Consider the following 21388-nt stretch of genomic DNA (forward strand, 5'->3'; position numbering starts at 1 on the left):
TCATAGAATTACAGGTTTTCCTCTATTTTGATATTGTCATTGCCAATGCGTGAAAATAACAGTGCTAAAGATTGTGCAAAGCCTGCAAATCTAGTTCAAGCAGACAACTCAAGCTGATGTCACATGCTTGACACTCAAGATTTTGGTTCACACTTACCACAAACATTTTTATACAAATGTTAATCCCACCATAGGTTAATTAGAATACTTTTGTCAATTATTGATATGTGAACTTAGTTTTGTAATTGCTATTCCATTTTGTCTTACTGATAATGTTGAATTTTGTCATTGCAGCTTGAGAAACTCCATGCCATTGGGTATAAACCAGTGCTACTTCTGGGGAAGACATCTAAGAGCTCCCAAACCAAATGTGAGATCTTCACACCTCGCTGCAGGTTCAGTGAAGGTTCTCAAGAGTATCTACAAAAAATAGGCTCTTTGTATGAGTATTTCTGTGAAGGTTAGTCATGCACTGTATGCTTCAAAAAATATTTATTTTATTATATTATAATTTATATATTGAAAAGGATGTTTTTTTAACTTTACAGGTTGGAGCCAGGATTCTTCAAATAAGGAGGAACTAATAACATTGGACCTCATCCCTTGTGACCCGCTTGTGGAGGAGCCGAGCCCCGTGGAGGAGCCGAGCCAGGTGCAAGTGGAGGAGCCGAGCCCCGTGGAGGAGCCGAGCCAGGTGCAAGTAGAGGAGCCGAGCCCAGTGGAGGTGCAAATGGAGGAGCCCCGTGCAAGTGGAGTGGAGGAAAGAGATGTACAAGGGCAGGACACCCCAGACATGGCAGCAACGGGAGAGGAACAGGGTAATTGTTTTAAATAAACCCTCTCTCAATGGCTTTGGTGCTTTGCTCATATCACAGTTAACATTTGCTCAGCATTTAGTGCATTTCTCAAAACAATTAGTACAAACTGCAAAACCTAGTAGACAACCTGTAAAAGAACATCACTTGCTCAAAATGGATTGTGCATTCCTTAAAAAGTATTCATGTCAGTGAAACTTCCAGTGACATAAAAATGAGATGTCTTGACACTATTGTTTATAAACAAGATGTCATATTTTAATAATTGCAATTTTCAATTGCAAAAAGTGTTCAAGACAGTGATGTCAATGGGCCGATGATGTCAATGTTTTTCCCTGATTGTGTTATAAGTAGATGTTTTGATCTTCTACTATTCACAATGAAAAGTTAAGCTTATTTTTTGCAAACCCACAGCTGTCTCCAGTGGTGCTCCGAATCTCAGCCGCAAGAGGAAAAAGCCAGGTATGAAGTAATGTTTGTAGTTTCCATCAGTTAAAGTGTCTCTGTTGAATGTCAATATCTTATTATTTCTGTTTATTAATACATTACATACAGTTAAGAGGGTCATCTTTTAAAAAAGCATATTAGTGAAATATAATCTTATATTGCAGTGGCAACAAGGCATATGCCAGAGCGAAAGAAGCTGCAAAAAGGTAAGTTTATTAATTATCCCTGTGATTACAGCAATCAGTTCTTAAGTTTTCACAAGAACTCTCTTTGGCACTTAGATTTTGGTTTACTGGTTAACTTACTCACAAAATATAGGCTTCCTCTTTGCAATAAATGGTGTGTAGTTTTAATTAAAGCCGGCCACATTGCTATGCTGCTCAACTCATCAGCTGATGTGGGCAGGCCATGTTGGACAAGTTGGACTCTCCTCATGCCTTCCACATAGGCACATAAAAGGTTAGGGAGGTCCCAGAACAGAGCCACACTGCCAAAATTAAATATTGTAATTATAATTTTGTTTCTTTATCTGAAGTGCTCCTGACTGAAGTACTGGTACTGGTAATCTCGTGCCTTTATCATTATGCATGCATGCCGTTCAAGGATTTACAGTTGTACTCATGTACTCATGTGTTTTTATGTTTACAGATTGCTCTTACCATGCTTCTCTTGAGACTTTCCCCATCAAGGAAATAATCAAAGAGAGAATGAGAAAGGTTAGATAGGGTATTCAGATACCCATGGAAACATCCAACTGAAAAATACCTAGTAGCTAACTATAAATATTTAGTCTCTTGTAATCACACATTAAAAACAGGTTATGCTTAACATATCATTATAACAGTATAAATATCAAAAATGTTGCAGTGCACCAAAAAAAGTCAAGGGCTGCAACCACAGATTATATTGCATTCCTGGGAATATGATTTTAATTGATGCTTTCTCTTTTTGTTATACTTTATAGGGCAAGGCGGAGATATTGGTGGAGTGGGAGCCCTGTCCAGTTTGGTATGTATTCTGCAATTTTGCTTAGTCTCTTCCTCTGTAAACCTCTACTTTATTACTTAGTTTATTACTGCTGAATTTATTAGTTTTTATTAATCGAAGTAGGAGTGGTCTTTCATAGGTGGAAATGAAATATTTCCCTGGAATATTCTTTAAGCTCTGTGCTTGATGCTGTGCACCTCTAACCTCTTATCATCTCTTCCTTGTTTTCAGTGGCAAGAAATTGGCCCGTTCCTGGCAGCCAATGGATCTTCTCCAAGATGTTTAAAAATAAACATTTTTAGTGGGAATAATTTTTGTTTCAGCATGTGTTTTTATTCTGCATATGTTTACTCCACATACATTGGGGTTTATATAAGGTCATAGGGTCATCGCTACACAACAAATAAACATAAAAATGGAAAAAAAGGGGGGTTTGAGGCAATTTGCTTATGCTTCACTCCATTTGGAGATATTTTTTAGCTTGACATCAAGCAAAAAAACTTGTCATATTTTAATAAAGTGAAATGATATCCATAAGCCTGAATCACTGTTGCCAGGAAAACGCAGTTGTAGCCTTCTGAATTGAACATTTCCCTTAAATAAGTTGTTTTTCCTCTCCTCTGTGATGAAGTACTTGGCCCAGACAGTTGTGCTGTGCCCAGGTCAGGATGCTGAGGTCTAGAGGTTGGTCCTGTCCTTCTGAAGTCCATCACCACCTCCTGCCCACTCCACAAATCTCCAGCCCTCCAGCTAATCACCCGACCAGTGTTGTCACATGACTTCTAATGAATTTTTCTATGAACTTTTAACTGAACGCAACACATTATAAACAACACACATGTAAATTAAAAATTCGTATAACTATTCGTTCAGATTATGTGAAATGAACGACATCCAGTTAAACTTAACCTGAATCGAGTGTCACTGACTGCTCACTTCCCCGCGGGAATGTGCAGTGCATCATGGGTAACGTAGTATGAAGCCGGAGATAGTCGAATAATACCTTCGGCTTTACACTACGTTACCCATGATGCATTGTACCACAAGCATACGTTGCAACACCGTTGTACTATCGTATTGTATCTTTATATGTGGTTAAATTGTCTTGGCGTTAGTTTAAACTGAGTTCAGTGAGTGAAGTCCCATAAAAAATAATTAAAAATCACTTTTGTTTGTCCTTTGCACCATATATATGCAAAATCACCTATTCAGTAGGAAAATGTTTTAGCCTAGAAGGTAGGGATAGTGATTGAAGTCATAGTTAAGTTTCACAATTGTTTTTGACTTTTGAACTTTTGAACTAGCATAAAAAGTTTGAACTTGCACAACACTGCATCTGAAAACTGCCAAGTCGTCAGAGAATTTCTGAAGATCACATGAGTTGCCCTGGAAATAACTGGTAGGTGAATAGGTAAAAAGAGAGAGCACAGTGCCCCGAGGGTCCCACACCATTCATCACCACATCAGCCAGGACACTGCTGGCCTGTCTGATAAGTAATCAGTGATCCAGGAGACGGAGGACACACTGACACCCATCGGCCGCAGCTTCTTACCCAGCAACAGAGGCTGGTGTGATCCAGGTGTGAGCATGCTGCGGCAGATAGATGACAGCATCATCCACCCCCCGGTGTGGCCGCAGCTGATAGGCGAACTGCAGATGACTTCACCTGTGGCCTCAGGTGGGCCAACACCAGCCTCTCCAGCACCTTCATCACAAAGGTGCTGGAGAGGCTGGTGTTGGCCCACCTGAGGCCACAGGTAAAGTCATTACCGTCCAGTTACCCTCACATCACATGTGATATGTGATATGTAATGTGAGGGCAATTGGACGGTAATCACTTCTTGGGTACCAGACTGAGGCTCAGGTTGAAGAGGTGCTGGAAGACAACAGCTGCTGCCCAGTCCATGAGCCTTGTTCAGGTTGATTTTTTCAACCTGTCACTTTACCTGCCAGATTGACACATTCAAGATGGCGGAATGGGTTGTGGTTCAAAGCCTGATTAAGGGGAGGTAGCTAGGAGAGGAAGGGTGGGAGGTGTGGGAGTGGCAGGTGAGAGGTAGAGGAGACCTGGGCCATTTGAGGATTAAACCTAGGCTATTGAAAAGGATGTTCAGTTCTTTAGCTCTCTCTTCCAGTCCAGACCACATCTGGAGTGGGAGTGGATGCTCCCTCTGCATTAGCATAAAGTCAGTGAGTCTTGTTGTCACAGGTGGAGCAGTCCACACTGAGTGAATTCAGTAAGAGTTCTGTCCATGTTCACATGATTGAAGTCCCCATCACTAATCCTTATGAATCAAGTAAATAATCTGGATATATGCTTATTTGCAAGAATATAAATTGTTATGAGAGATTATAATGAGCATATATGGCTATTGAGGAGGCTTTAAAAACACTGGACTGACTGCAGCTGGGAAACAAAAGGCTTTCAAGAAAGTATACCTGAAAGAGGCTTGGCTTGGGTCAAGACTAAAACAATTTTTTATCATAGGTGAACAATGAAGACATCATTGGAAAGGTCTTCACCCAGGGAGTAATATATTTCAGAATGGGAGTTGTGAGCGGTCCCTATTCCTCATGAATCACCTTTGAACCCTGAAACTGGGGCATTTTTTAAGGCTCATAGAAATACAACCAAATGTGCTACAGACATGAGATCAACAGTTTTGGAAAGCCCTTGACCTATACTACTATAACCGACACAAATGTCAATAGGGGGCGCTACTGGTAAGGACAAAATCTTTAAAAAACGTGTTTTTTCTCCTTTGCAAATGGGTGATGTAGAATTATTTCTGCTCTCCATACTGTGCAGCTATTATTGGAACCCTAATATTACTCATTATAACTTCAGATAAGTAAGAACACACATTGGAACTACAAAACAATATGGCGGCGTACATCATTGTGTATTGCAACTTCCTGACGTAACCGCATCATTCTGTAGTTTTTCAGTTGATGTGGTTACGGTAGAGAAAAATATATCTAGTGAGTTTTACGGGAAAATGTTTAAACATATGATATATAGTTATATTGTCTCATTGGGTAGGCTATGTATATATAAAAAATAAACTACATTTTGTGGGAAAAAAAATGTTTTGAAGCCCGCCGAGTCCAAGACTGACAGGTGGGCGGGCAGTTGCGGAAGCAGGAAACTAGGGTTGTTTCAGTGATCATCTGTCAACACGGCCGCGCGTAATGTTAAGTCCATTTGTAATTAAAACAAAGCAGTTATATATGAAATTCGATATTAATGTCTTCTTTCGTCTGTCTTTATATTATATTTATATCAGTATTATATCTTCATTCTGTTTTATTGTAAATATCGTTTATCGTTAAATTTGTCTTTTATGTGTATGACTGTACTCATGCACAAATGTATAGTCATATGTGTATACTGACAAAAAAAAGCATTTAATTATATTCTATTAATTGATGCATATCTCTTTTCGCTGGTGTAAATTAGATAAATTAGATTTAGATACAAAACACACAAGAATCTCAGGAAATATCTTTATTTGTTGCAGTATTTGACTATTGAGATGATTATGATGGTATATTATTGCAAATGCATACTTGTCCAACGAGGCCATGTTTCTTAACAGTGCACCTAAGGTTAGTATATATGTATATACATCTATCATATCATATCATAAGTAATGTTCAAGCATTGTGTAAATGGGTAAGTTAAATCTTATATAATACATAATAATACAAGTCCACATCTTTGCACAGTCACAGTCTATCATACAGTAATCTGAGAAAAAAAAAATTGTTAAGAGAAAATTATGTCTAGAATAAACAAGTTTTCATGAACACAGAGTAGAATAGATAAATTATCCTTCTGGAAAGTTACAGGAACATGTACAAAAAATAGCATACAGTACAAAGGGAGGAACTGAAGAAGGCACTTGGTGAAGTGGCGCAATGTCTTCAACAAAAAGTTCTTGAGTTCAGTTTTTCTCAATTTAAACCCTTGGACATAACATGACCTGGATGAATGAGAGATACAGTGCATAAATGAGCACATGACCTAAATTGTAATATCCTCTTCGTCTTCACTGCTGTCTGGACTGCTGAGGGCACTATGATCCTCCTCTTCAATTTGTAGGTGAACAGAGGCCTCCGGACCTAAAGCAGTCTTGTATTCAAGGAAGACCACTTGCAGCTGCTCGGACACTTCGGACAGTTGTCTTCTTAAGAGACAGGAAATTCCTTCGTTGACCTGTTCTAAATGTCAAAGCACAAAAGAGATTGCATTTTTTACACACTACACAGTCTTTTTTTTTCTTCTGTGACTGTTGGGCTTTTAATAAATATTTTTTGTTTCAGCTTACCATTCTCGGCCAACTTGTTTTGAATGTCCTCTGCCTGCCTCTGCAACCATGTGCAATGCTGCGCCATCTCCAAAACTACAATGCTCTTCTCCTCTTGTAGTCGCATTGTTAGCATCGTCTGGTCGTACAGTCTCTTCTTGACTGTGATGTTTGCTAAACACATTAATTGTAAAATTAAAGTGGGCCCACAAACAACATGAATATTAACACACCTTATATGATTTACCGTAGTTTAGTTTACTTATGGATCTTTACAAAATTAACATACCACTGCCATGAACCTCCCACGGCCACACAGGAGACACAGTCACATCTCCAGTAAATGAATCCTCCACAACAGCCACATCAATAGCAGAGTCTGGCACTAGAGCATTATAGCTCTGTATCTGCTGAAAAAGACGTTTTTTGTCCTCCCCCAGCTTCCTACGAAGACGGTGGCGAAGCTTGCTGCTGTCTAAACAACCATTTAAATTACAACAAAATTCAAATCATATAAATGGCAGATTAGACAATAGACAGTTACAATTACCATTCTGACGGTAGAGGGTTTGCTTTCGTTGTCTGACACCAAGGTAGAGTCCCACAATGGATTGCTGAAGTTCAATCTGTGTGCTGTCTTCAGATGTGTTTGGTGTCTCTATAGAAACAGAATTGAACAGTCACATGATTTTAAATGTAGGTTTGTTTTAGTCTAGATTTCTTGTATCTGGTCTTGCTTACCACCAGCTGCCCATTGAATCACCTCTGTGATCCACTGGGGAACCACTTCATCTGCACAATCTAGCTCGGTTTTCAGCTCAGCTAGCCTTGCAGTCTCGTCCACAAGTCTTTGACATGTCTGATCAACAATGTAATACAATAATCAGTCAACAAGCCAAGTAGACAAAAACTGTGCAAACAAATGGCAGCTTACCTTAACATATCTGGTGGAAAGTGTTTTGTGGAGAGAGGCCCTTTTTTTGTTGTTCCACCCCAATGCATGCAGTGTAAGCATGTCCACACGTGCTGTTGAAAACAAATTATCAGGTTATGAAATGCAATCTACAAAGGGTCTTAGAATATAGTTAACAGATTTATCACCTGCTTTTGACATATATTTTGTTGTCAGGGCACAACGAGACAGGTAGCTGTTGACTTGTTCGACCTCCTCACCAGCTGTTATTCCTGCTCCTTCGAGATTCCTACCACTCCATTTGATCTATAAGTAATAAAGACATTTCATAAGGCTACATACAACAGTTATGCATAAACTTAAATTGTACATTATTAGTTTCCTTGTAAACATTACAAACGCACATGACACAAAACTGTCAAAAGTACCTCACACTTTGTCGTATGTGCTCTGGCGTGCATAACACTGAGGAAGGGCTTCATTTTTGTCAGCTCCTGGAGGTCAGGAATGACACTGGCAGCCTTTTCTAGGTAGGGCCAATATTTGCAAGCCACGTCCATTGCAAAAAATTGAGGCTTGACCAGCATCAACTCTTTTTGCAGAAAGAGGGGGTACGCAAATATCTCCCCTCTGTACATATTGAGCGCTTTCAATAGGAAGCCATGGCGAGATACAGCCACCTCCATCCCCTCTTCATCCAGTTTGGAAGCCCTCCTTGAAGTCTCCCGTGCTGCTGTCCAATGGGAGTCCCCACATTTTCCTTTTCCATGTGTCTATGAGATACACAAACATGAATTAAATTAATGCAATTAAAGAACAATGTTTTTCCTAATTTCAGTTTTATATTTACGAAATACTTATAATACTACAATTTTGTCACATTATAAATATAACTTACATTTTTCACTGCTTTTTGGATGGTCTCAGTAAATGTGGACACTTCACTGTCTTTTGCCACAAAGAGCCCCTCAAAAAAGGCAGTGTCGTCAGTGCTGAAGTAGAAAAAGAGGAAAAAAAGATATCTATTAATCACAGAGGAATATAAATTAATCAATAGAAAAAATGGGTAAAAAAAAAAGATCACCTTCCATTTTGTCCAAAGCGGTACAGCTTCCGGTTTCCATCTGCCGAAACAGCCAACATTTCTGGAGTGCATGCTGGACAGGTAAATTCAGCACTACGGCAGAGTTTATTTTCTTCATAAGAAGAGTATGAAAACTCCAAGAAACTTCGCTGCAGTGCATCTCCATTGATCTGTCCAGACTAGAAGAACATACAAAAAATGATACATTTTTTTGATGTTGTCTGCGTATATAAATACAGTTATTTATATTGTTAGGAAAAAATGCACTTACTCTTCCTCCACACTTTGTACGGTGCTCCAGCAACTTTGCAAAGGCCTGTCTGGCAAAACCAGGTGAAATGACCTTCAGTTCCTGGAAGGAACTCAAAAGGTCCAATGTGTATAAAGTACACACATTAAGGGAGGCCGGCCAGTATCCACTCCTAATCAGATCCTTCAATTCAGGAGTCCACTGTCTCTGGCATGTTCCACACAAATATAGGGGCAGATGCAAGTCATAACGCCCTTCGAATGAAATACAAATTAATCATGAATACATGCAAAATAAATATTTAATATACATGGTATGTGTAGTGAACTGTTCTTACCATTGATGGTAATTAAAATCACTGGTTTCCCTGGCGATATGAGTATATTTGTGCCCGCACAAGAACTGCATGGTGCCTTTGCAGCTGGCAAAATGCATGCTGACAAAAACAATAAGTTCCTCTATTACATTCTTTGTAACAAGGAAGAAATATATATGGAAGAAAATACTTAGATTAAAACATACCTTGCTCATTGGTGCAATAACCATCCTCCTGTCTCATGATGCATGTTGTTGGAGGAATAGCTTTAAAAAAACCGTCAATGATGGATTCTCTGTTGTGCAGTGGCTGCTTTTTGTGATGCAGTACATCACAGCTGCCACAGAGCCACTCTTCAGGAAGACAATCTCTGCACCTAGGTGGGAAAGGCAAAAAGGAGATGCATGCATAAGAATTTTTTCCACATTCCTCTAGGATTAGACCACCATCTAATAAGTTTAGTATGTAAGAATACAAACCGAATGACACCAGGCTCATTGCAGTGGCAACAGAAAGGATGGCCAACTGCCTCTTTCTCGATGAGGCATTGGAGGTTGTATGGTCTTGATTCTTTCCAACGCTCTGAGGCTTTCTGTTGACGAAATGACCAGGAGGACGCTGAACTTTTTTGAGGCTCATCAGAATGACCTGATGCCAAAATAGCAGAGAGCCTCTCCATATTTTTTTCTGTAAAGAAAATATAAACTTATATATAATATAATTTATTATAAAAGATGACTTAAATAACAACCATTAAATATACATTTAATACAATACATCTAATTTATATATACATATTAATTATCAGAATGGAGCTAGCTAAATATTAGGGTTTCTTTATAAATGTAATAATGTATACTGTTTTTTGGAGTTTAAGATTTGTATCAGTGTCAATCTTAAATTCAATTCTATGATGACATTTGAAGATTACATTTTAAAGCTAAATTCATTCATCACTATAATTTACCTAATTTTGTCAGAGGGCTGACTGAGGGTAAAGTTGGTAGGTCCACGGCAGATGACAGGGAGCACTCAGCTGGAGGCTGTGCTACTGTAAATGCGCACATAGAAGCATATATTAGGACTATGGTCAGTTTCTTTTATACCAACATAGTAATTAACAATTAATTACATCAGGCAAGCTATATTCACATGAAATACATGGTTATGTCATCAACCATAATGCAAGTGAAAAATCTGATCTACTTTTCAATACATCAAGACTTTAAACAAACAACCTGCACCCGAGGCTCTGGGTCGCCCACCACGCCTCCCCCTGGGCTTGCCTCGTGCTGGCACTGTCCTCTTAGACTTTGATGGAAAGTCTTCTGCAGAGCATGCACGTTTCCGGATATCAGCTGCTTCCTATGTGTTGACAGAAGTCTTGTGACAAATCAAAGCAAACCCAAGCATGTATTGAGAGACTACACTAACTGGCCCTTAACAAACTATCCCTATTTGTAATTAAGAACAGATAGATTGGAAAACCTTCTCCAATATTTTGAATACACATTTCATGATTGCAGAAACACTACAGTCATTAAAGTTCTGTCTGTGGACAGTTTCTTTAATTGTTGTTAACAGCATAAAAATCATATCTAAATAAAGTCATCACTAACCTTGGCTTCAACAAGACTCTGGTTCAGCTTCAGTTCAGCAGCAATGTGCCGCCCCTCTTTGTAGTGGGGATTCTTGGGGTCAAGGGTAAATCTGTTATCCATTGCAATACAGACAGACTGACTGACAGATACACAGACAGACAGACAGACAGACAGACAGACAAGGGTAAATCTGTTATCCATTGCAATACAGACAGACTGACTGACAGATACACAGACAGACAGACAGACAGACAGACAGATAGATAGATAGATAGATAGATAGACTGAGGATGGCTCTTAAAAGTGCCTTTGGTTTTATAGATGGTTATAGATGATAGATAGTTGGTAAGGGGGATGGGTTGACAGAAACTACAAGGAGAACAGAGACAAACATTAGTTAATAACAATCGCACTAAACACTACAAAAATTAACAGTTTTCTTTTCTAAATCAAGGTTAAGTGTGACGGATGAGACATTCTGATTTGTGCTATAGCATCTTTGCTACACGCTTTCCTACGCAGGAATAACTAGCTTGTAATATTAGCTTAGCCGTAACTAAGCTAGCTAAACGCGAGTTACAAGATATCGCCATTTTTTCCCTCATAAATGTAATGTTGCTTATCTAGTCATGTGTTTAATCATGAAAGCATTGTAAATCATTGGTATAGTAAGCAAAACATGTAACTAATGGTAAAGTAAGCCATCAGCTCACAAGCACGTCTTACCTGGAGGAAGGTTGGTGAAGGAATGATCCGCTTCCGACAGCAGGTGTCGTGGTGGTGTACCGAAAATCATGAAATTAAAACGCGGTTCCACAATAATAGTTATAAAAAATTTTTTTTAAATTATATCAGACGGAATTGTGGTATCTTCATTACCGTTTATGTGAAAAACAAATCCGGACATTTATATAGACAACCCGGGGTGGTATAGAGGTAACACAGGAACAGGAAGCTGACATTATATTATTACAAAATGACTAAATCAATCCTGTTGCAAACAAGAATAATAAAAACATTAGATCGTAAATGTTGGACGATATGTTGCTAAAAATAACACTGGATTCTTAAATGTACCAGAGGTATAACAATAAAAACATAAAAACTGATAAAAAAAACGGATAAACCTAAAACGAGGAGTATAATGTTTAAAGAATAATATACGACAAATATCCGATGATTAAAATGCAGTATTGAACTGCAAACAGGGTTCGAATTAAATGTATTTTGAACCTTGAACCCCCTCTGTACACTGTGCTTTACATTTAATTTCGTGTTTAAGAGCACGAAACGAGTTTCGCATTGAAATACATTAGTTTAAAATTCGTTCTGAGGAACACGAAAAAGATGAAAAATTCGTGTTGACATGCACGAAACATTAGATTAACAAACGTGACAATTTCACGAATTCCAGTGAGACCGGGTTGGACATATTGCTCTTGTTGGGTTGAGATCATGCTCAAACATCTGGTCAACAACTGCCCTTACCATGTCTTTTCTGTCCCCTGGTGATGGTCTTGTGTGATTTGACAATGCTCTTCGAATTGCTGCTGGCATCATGTTCCATCTGACCTGAAAGTCTGTATACCATGGCCTGCCAGCATGTGGAGATGAAGGCAAAGAGGGGCTTGAACTTGTTGCTGAACTCAAGGATTGGGGATCAGGAGTACTTGTGAGAGGTGAAGAGGGGACAGCTGCAAATTCCATTTCAACTACTGGAAGTGCTGGAAATGAGAGTACAACAAAATATCAATAAGTAAATGGAAAGCATGACAATATACTGCTGAAAAAGTAAATTAATTAATGTGCATTTACCTTCATTCTTAAGGCCATTCAGCAGCTTGCGGAACTGAATTGGTCGAAGACATCTCACCAGATCATTCTCTTGAAGAAAAATAAGGTCTGCTCTACTCTCAACACCAAGCTCTTCCAACACCTCCAGGAGGGATGTAAGAGTTTGAGCAGCCAGGTCAGGTAGATATGTTGAGATTGCTTCCTTTATGTCTTCACGATTCATGTTCTTTAACACAGGAGAGAGTGACAGACAAATTGATTACAGCAATGTACAGTCTTCAATTAATGGAGCTTGATTTATTATAACAGTGGGGACCCTAAGAGTGCCACCACTAAAACAATTCCCATCTTAGTCTGTTTCCAGTTGCACTACTATTCTATATTCTATTGCACTTCTATTAGGATGGCTGCTAAGTGCATTCCAAAAATTGTAAGTACAAGTCATATTAAATAAATGGCAACTTTGTGGTAAGTTCTGAATATACCAAAGAATAATTTAGTTTGATTCTCCACCAAATGTCTAACCAAATTATACACCATAAACCTATTTTTCCTCGCAACTTAAAAGTTATTTTTACCTCAGCAGCCTGGTCCAGAGTTGAGGTGTTCTGTCTGCTTTCATCACTTGCTTGTTTATACTGCCTCTGAAAAAGAATGGTGAAGAGCAATTAGTGACAGGTCAAACACTTCATAAGCTGGAAGAGGATAATAGTCAAGCAAATCATCATGCTTGATGCAAACATAATGCTCTTGGGCTTTGCCTAGCTCACAGTAGATTCCCATGTCTCTCAACTTTACATAGGTGTGCTTCTCTGTCACAAAGTGCACACACTCATGGCAAATAATGACTAGGTTTATTTCTCCAGCATAAAGTTCTTCATCACTGCTCCCAAGCAAAACAAACATTCCTTTTTTGTAAAGAGTACCTTTAACTGTGACACTGTTACAAGCCATGGCAGACTGTGATTCGAACTCGTAACTGGCAACAGATGACCTAATCTTGTCATTGTAATCATTTACATAAAACTCTGTGCCCTTCTCAACTTGTATAGGTGCAGGAAAAAGGTTGCCTGCACTCAAATATGCTTGCAGAAGTTGGTGTCTCTCTGCCATGGTCTTGCAAATACTTTTGAAGTTATGTAATTTTCTGACACATTGCTTGAAAAATGTGTGTTTGCTTTCAAATCTGAGAGTCCACAGGCGAATAAGTGGGCCAAATTGTATGATCAGCTCTGGATAGTGGCACAAATAATGGTGCTTAGGCTTCAGGGAATGACCAGGGAAGAGCTTCTTCCTGTGGAATATGTATTCTTCAATGATGACTTTCAGATAGGCTATTTGGCCTGCAGTAATGGCTGGTGCACAGACAAGCTCCACTATCTCTCTCAACTGCAAAACAAGCTGCCAAACATCATTGTTACAAGGATCCTTAATCCTGTCTCCCACCAAGAGAGGTAGCAATCGGAGCAGGCACCAGTTTTGAACTGCATGCCCACTTAATCTCTCACTTCCAGGGAGGACATCTGCTGGTTTGTCAAAGCCATCACTTCCTTGGTACTTGAACTGATTCTTGCACCGATTTAATTGCAGGTAAGTGAAATGCTTATCCTTGACTAAATTGCTGATGAACAATGCAAGGTCATAAGAGACAATGCCCTCAAATAAGTCATGGCCTAAACATGGTGGAAGGCCAGGCTGACAGACATGGAAATGAGCCAGCTGGTTAAAAGGAGAGTCACACTTTATGCCACATACTGAGTCAGTGACAGTAGTTGTTAGATGTTGCAAGTGACTTTGGTAAGATTGGGCTGTTCTGGGGGAACCACACAAGAGGGGTTCATTCAAAAATGTGGCTCTATCTACCTCACAGTAGCGACAGAAATTATCCGCCCGGCTGAAATTTTCTAAAAAGCCACCAATAGAATGGGATCCCAAGTTATCTCCTGAAATGGCAACCAATGTACCTTTTATAGCAGTACCATCACTTGTCACGATACCTCTCTCCTCAAGGACTTTAAGGTCCTTGATAAGTGGTTCCAAAACTTTGCTCATCCCAAAGTACTTGAAGTCCTGCTCCCTACATAGGAGGACAAGTTGCATTTGATTTAAACTGGATCTGTTGTGAGGCAAAATGTCAGTCAGAGTTGAGTATACAGCCAGCACTTTGTGTTTTTTTCTCCCAGAGCCAAGCGGATTGACCACTTCAAATGCATCTTGGTACAGTATCACGCCGACTGAGGACGGCTCAGTTTTCAACAGAAGATTACTTTTAACTACCTCTCCATCCCTAACATCCTGATAGACATTAACCGTGGAGGTTTGCATATGCGTTGTTGCATACTGTTCTTGCACAGACTCATTTGTAAATAGGGCAGCCAATGTCTCCTGTACCGGTACATATTGAGCAAAACATTCTTTACCATTTTCATCGTTTCCCAAGAATACGGGCACAGGCTCAACATAGTGGAAAGTCTTTTTAAAAGCATTCTTCCTCTTAAAATCTGTGCTCAAAACTCCTTTGTTATAGAGCTTAAGTAGATCCCCTTTGTTAATTTCATCAATAATGTTGCTTATTGTGGACTCAGGAATTTCAAGAACCTTCAATTTTTCTCTAAGAATGTTAAACATGTGTGAAAGGCCAATTTCATGAGCATTTTGAAAGTCCTCAATGATCGTTTGAATAGTGCTTGCTGGTAACAATAACTTGGCCTGTAATTTCAAGTAGAGAAGTGTTAGACTGTGTAGGAATAGGGCTTCATCAACAGCAAAAGAAATGTCTTGTTCATTTTGTTCATCAGAAACCTCTGAACATGAGGGCCCCGGCTCAGGCTCAGGCTCTGTGGGAACAGACTTGTGTAGAATCAAATCAGTTAGATCCTCTACTTGTCTGCCTCTATGCTTCCTGGAAATGTGCGAGTCAAAACTAGATGAAACTGTGAAGCTGCAGTCACAGCCTCTGAATGGACATTTGATTTCCAATCCCTCTTTTGTGTGTGTCTTCAAATGCTGTATAAGAGAGGTTACAGTATCACACTTGAATGCACAAGGGTGAGCCACACACTTTAAGACTGTGTCCACTTTTTTGCATGGCAATCTAACTGATTTGTGCTCTCTATACATATGCGTTTGTAGAACAGGAGCTTTGAGGTACATTTGTGTGCAGTCAGGCGCACCACACTTATAGCGATAATTGTGAGTGTTACTGTGCAGCTTTATGTGCTTAATAAAGTGACTAACGTTATCAGACACATAAACACACCCACTAAATTTACAGTGGAACATTATTCCTCAATCAACAATCCAAAATACAGGCAATTAAAATAACTTGCTATGTAAAGAGGAAAATGTACCGCTGCCTATGCAAAATGTCGTTAACTGAAAAAACAGGACGACCAATTCACATCAAACGCTACAGCATATGAAGGGTTCATTTGCTAAAACATACGTCTCAAAGTTTGACCGAGTTTTCAACAGAAGATTTCGGTTATTGCACTACGTTTAATGCAACGGATTTGGGCGTTGAAAACAACGCAAGAAATGCTTGAAAAAAACACTTTATTTTAGCTTACGTGCTGCTCTACTGAGAATTTTACACATGAGAGAGAAACGTCAGCGTGGGTGTCTTCGACAGTGCTAAACCAACTATCTAACTTGCTAACGTTACCGCAGCATAGCCTCAAATCAAAATGTGGAGCAAATATTCATTCTACCGTGACACAACACGTCCTTTTAGCTCACACAAACAGTTAATAAAACCAACTGAACTAACCTGTGTGGTTTCCACTTCGGTGAGGTGGTGGGTGTCACTTGGTGTGACTGTAGAAATAAATGGTCAGAGAATAACAATGAATATGACAATCATCATGACAACACTTAAAATGTCAATATGGAGCGAATGCAAAGGGGAAAAAAGAGGGGAAATTACCTTCTCAGTGGTTTCTCTCTTGTTCTCCTGCGGGCGGGTAGTATTAAGTCCAGGTACTGCTAACGGTTGATATTTGAAATAACTGGCGGTAGCAGGTCCCACAATTCATTGCAAATCATGTAATTTGCTGTGTTGTTGCCTGTTGCCTGGGATACGACGCAAAGACACCAGGGTCTTCGATCTTGATGAAAATCCGTCGAAATCATGGAAAAAGTTGTCACCTTAGTCTGTTATATAATTTTCAGTATTCGTCGCCAAGAATCTGTGTTCATGGTTTCAACAAAGTCCTCCTAAATCATTTAATTATTCAGTATTTCCCCGATGATAGCCCACGTGAGCATACTTTAAAGAATTGGTGACATGGCTAGTTAGCTAACTAATAGCAGGCAGCTATCTGAAAAACGAATGCTTATATGGCAGTCTACGATAGTGTATTTGCCTCGATTATATTCATATCACGTCTAAACAACAATCTGTGTTGATGAACAAATTTCTGGTCAACAAGAAACGTTTTAATCGTGTAAGTGTTTTCACACTACTGACTCCGCTTATGACCGCCATGATGGCCAGACTTTGACTTCTCCCTCGCTGTATTGGAAACGGCCTGTTATACAGTATTTTGCGGTGAAATAACACAATAAAATACAGCGAAATCCTGGTAATAATTAAAACTGAAAATAATACCGTAGTTTAATGTGATGACACTGTTTTTATTGTAAACTTTGAAAGTGCAGTCTCATACTGTGGACATTACAGTTAAATCCTGTAAAGTAAAAATATGGCAATTTAGTGTGAAATTTTACAGCTGAATATTGTGAAATTGTGGTAATTATTTACAGTGTAGACCTAAGCCGAAATATAGTACATTTGAAAGCCTTATCCTCAGCCTCTCACATCCAAATTGGAAGACAGAAAAACCAGTACTATTTGCTGTGGTGTATCGTCCACCTGCTGCTTACTCAGAGTTTTTGTCTGAATTCACTGAATTTTTATCTGATTTAGTGCTTAGTACGGATAGAGTAATTATAGTGGGCGACTTTAATATTCATGTCGATACCCACAATGACAGCCTTAAGACTGCTTTCTATTCAGTATTAGACTCAATTGGCTTTTTACAAAATGTTAACAAACCAACTCACTGTTTTAACCACACCCTTGATCTTGTACTGACCTATGGCATAGAAGCTGAATATTTGACAGTATTCCCTCTTAACCCTGTTTTATCTGATCATTCTTTAGTAACATTTGAATTTACAATAATGAACTGCACAGCATCTGAGAAAAAAATTAACTACTGTAGATTTCTGTCTGATAATGCTGTTATCAAATATAAGGAAGCTATTCCATCTTTATTATCTCCGCTGCCATGTGCCAGTTTTACAGAGGGCAATGGCCTAAACGTTACTCCAGCAGATATAGACTATCTAGTTGATAATACTGCTGCTTCATTGCGTTCAACCCTTGACTCTGTTGCCCCTTTGAAAAAGAAGGTCAGTAATCAGAGGAAGCTAGCTCCATGGTACAGTTCACAAATACGTACTTTAAAACAGATATCACGAAAGCTGGAAAGGAAATGGTTATCCACTAATTTAGAGGAATTCCGCCTAGCCTGGAAAGACAGCTTTATAACGTATAAAAAAGCCCTTCGTAAGGCAAGAACTCATCATTAATAGAGGAAAACAAGAACAACCCTAGGTTTCTTTTCAGCACTGTAGCCAGGCTGACAAAGAGCCATAGCTCTGTTGTACCATCCATCCCTCTAGCTCTCACTAGTAATGACTTTATGAGCTTCTTTAGCAAGAAAATAGTAGACATTAGAGACAGAATCCATCTCATCCTGCCTACAACTGTTAATGATGTAGGTATGTCTAGAACAGCATCTTTAGAAATGTCTGCCAGTCCTGATTTGTCTAGCTGAATTGACTTCAATAGTTTCTAAATCTAAATCATCAACATGTCTTTTGGATCCTATCCCGACCAGACTTCTTAAAGATGTGTTGCCTTTGATTGGCACTCACATATTAGATCAGATAAATCTCTCGTTGGTTACAGGATATGTTCCACAGGCTTTTAAGGTTGCAGTTATCAAACCTTTACTTAAAAAGCCTTCTCTGGACTCTGACATTTTGGCAAACTATAGACCTATATCCAATCTCCCCTTTAATTCTAAAATTCTTGAAAAGACTGTTGCAACTCAGTTGTGTGACCATCTACATAGGAACGGTTTGTTTGAAGTTTTTCAGTCAGGATTTAGAGTTCATCATAGCACAGAGACAGCACTGGTGAAAGTTACCAACGACCTTCTTATAGCATCAGATAATGGACTCGTCTCTATACTTGTCCTGCTAGATCTTAGTGCTGCATTTGACACCATTGATCATAATATCCTATTGGATAGATTGGAACATGTTATTGGGATTAAAGGAACAGCACTAGGCTGGTTTAAATCATATCTATCAGATAGATACCAGTTTGTTCATGTTAATGATGATCCCTCCATATATACCAGAGTAAGTCATGGAGTTCCACAGGGTTCTGTGCTTGGACCGATACTGTTCACCTTATACATGCTTCCCCTAGGCAATATTATTAGGAAGCATGGAATAAATTTCCATTGCTATGCGGATGATACCCAGCTATATTTATCTATGAAACCAGACGAAACAGATCAGTTAACCATACTTCAGGCATGTCTTAAAGACATAAAGGCCTGGATGACCTGTAACTTTCTTCTTCTGAATTCAGACAAAACTGAGGTTATTTTGTTTGGTCCCAAACACCTCAGAAACAGTTTATCTAATCATATAGTTACTCTGGATGGCATTAATTTAGCCTCCAGTACGACTGTGAGGAACCTTGGAGTTATTTTTGATCAGGATCTGTCCTTTAACTCACATATAAAACAAGTCTCTAGGACCGCCTTCTTTCACCTGCGCAATATCAGTAAGATTAGGAACATTCTGTCGCAGAGTGATGCTGAAAAATTAGTCCATGCTTTTGTTACTTCTAGGCTGGACTACTGTAATTCCCTATTATCAGGATGTCCAGTTAACTCTCTAAAAATCCAGCTGATCCAAAATGCTGCAGCGAGAGTACTGACTGGAATTAGCAAGAGAGATCACATTACTCCTGTACTAACTTCTCTTCATTGGCTTCCTGTAAAATCCAGAATTGATTTTAAAATCCTTCTCCTTACATATAAGGCCCTCAATGGCCAGGCTCCTTCATATCTCAAAGAGCTGATAGTACCATATCATCCTAACAGATTGCTTCGTTCCCAGAATGCAGGTTTGCTTATGGTTCCCAAAATCTCTAAAAGTAGAATGGGAGGCCGAGCCTTTAGCTATCAGGCCCCTCTCCTATGGAACCAACTGCCAGTTTGGGTTCGGGAAGCAGACACCCTCTCTAATTTTAAAACGAAGCTTAAAACCTTCTTGTTTGATAAAGCTTATAATTAGTTGTAGTTACAGTCCTAGTTATTTATTAAACTTATAGTTAGTCACAATTATCTCTATATACACTGTTACAGTTAAGGATATAGCCCTTAGTAGGGCTGGCTCAGGCAACTGAATCATCCCCTAGTTATGCTGCTATAGGCCTAGGCTGCTGGGGGACATCCCATGATTTACTGCGCACTTCTTCTTCTTTCTCTTTCTCTCCTCAGACCCACTCTCAAATTTATTAGCCTTTATTACATGTCATTAACTCTGTGTCCTCTCTGTCCCGTAGTCCTGTGCTTGTTTCTCTCTGGTCTCTCTGTCTCTGTACCTTTCTGCAGGTACCTCTGGCTCCGGAGCTGCTTGTCCTATGGTCCTGGCTCCACCCACCTGCTGCTGTTTATTGTTTACAATGATCTATTTCTAACATGTTTAATGTTCCGTTCTGCTACAGAAAAATATTTGATTAATATTCTTTGCAAACTGTAATGTAAATAATTACCAGTCATGACAGCTTTTTGCCTCCGTGCTCTGTTTCATAATTCTAATCTGCTGAGCACACATTATCCAATAACTGTTCACTAACTGTAATGTAAATACTGACCCACATTGTCTGTATTATGCTGCATGTCTTTCTCCCCCTCTCCTCCATTCCTAGCTGTCCTATCTTCCTCCTTTTCCTCCTTTCACCCAGCCCGGCCATCGGCAGGAGGGTCCCCCATCTGAGCCAGGTTCTGCTCAAGGTTTCTTCCTGTTAAAAGGGAGTTTCCTTGCCACTGTCGCCTTAAGTGCTTGCTCTGGGGTCAGGCTCTGGGTCTCTGTAAAGCGCTTTGAGACAAATTTGATTGTGGAAGGCGCTATATAAATAAAATTGAATTGAAAATTGAATTGAAAAAAAATTCTTCAGGATAATGTAAGAATGTCAGCTGAAACTCTGTAGTATTTGGATGATCCAAAAGGACAATGACCCAAAACACCAGAGCAAGTCCACAACAGACTGGCTTCAGAAAAACAAAATCCACCTTTTGGAGTGGCCAAGTCAGAGCCCAGACCTCAACCCAATACAGATGCAAAATGCAATAGAATGACTTGAAGAGAGCCATACACACGAGACGTCAAATATGACAAAGCTAAAGCAGTTCTGCCAGGATGAATAGGCTAAAATTCCTCCTGAATGATGCGCAGGTCTGATTCACAGCTACAGGAAGCGCCTGGTTGAGGTTATTGTTGCCAAGGCGGGGTGGGGGGGGTCAACCAGTAATCAATTCCATAGATAGGTCAATTTGACCCGGGAGGACAACAGGTGTGACTATTTGCTGCCACTAAAAAATTTTAAATGGTTTCAAACCAATATCCTGACTGAACTCTGCCATATACCAGTCTGTGATAATGCATCAACATTTGTGCCTCTGATCATAACTACAGTCAAAATAATTCGTAATTTCTGCTTTTTTTACTCAAAAACGAGGTATAATTTCATGTAAATTAGGTCTATTATACAATACATT

The 21388-nt window shown here is 39.3% G+C and overlaps 1 protein-coding gene and 1 long non-coding RNA gene across 3 annotated transcripts; both read right to left on the reverse strand.

Moving 5' to 3' along the window:
* Positions 1-5750: 5750 nt before the first annotated feature.
* Positions 5751-9426, reverse strand: LOC121190895. 2 transcript variants are annotated; one of them, XM_041051927.1, is made up of 13 exons: positions 9330-9426; positions 9145-9243; positions 8829-9061; positions 8558-8736; positions 8372-8465; positions 7902-8246; positions 7734-7779; positions 7495-7586; positions 7302-7419; positions 7111-7218; positions 6850-7035; positions 6582-6734; positions 5751-6474 (listed from the first exon to the last, which is right to left on the reverse strand). In XM_041051927.1, exons 1-13 carry the CDS (start codon positions 9364-9366, stop codon positions 6278-6280), a joined length of 1887 nt encoding a protein of 628 aa, XP_040907861.1. In that variant the 5' UTR covers positions 9367-9426; the 3' UTR covers positions 5751-6277. The 2 variants fall into 2 exon arrangements, with proteins under 2 accessions (XP_040907861.1, XP_040907860.1); XM_041051926.1 differs by having other exon boundaries at positions 7662-7779.
* A 5759-nt stretch (positions 9427-15185) lies between these two features.
* On the reverse strand, positions 15186-16525 carry LOC121190920. Its single transcript, XR_005895046.1, has 3 exons — positions 16444-16525; positions 16288-16334; positions 15186-15227 (listed from the first exon to the last, which is right to left on the reverse strand). It is a non-coding gene; the product is annotated as an uncharacterized LOC121190920 (long non-coding RNA).
* Positions 16526-21388: the final 4863 nt, after the last annotated feature.

The sequence above is a fragment of the Toxotes jaculatrix genome, chromosome 12, assembly GCF_017976425.1.
Source record: "Toxotes jaculatrix isolate fToxJac2 chromosome 12, fToxJac2.pri, whole genome shotgun sequence".
NCBI classification, from domain to species: domain Eukaryota; kingdom Metazoa; phylum Chordata; class Actinopteri; family Toxotidae; genus Toxotes; species Toxotes jaculatrix.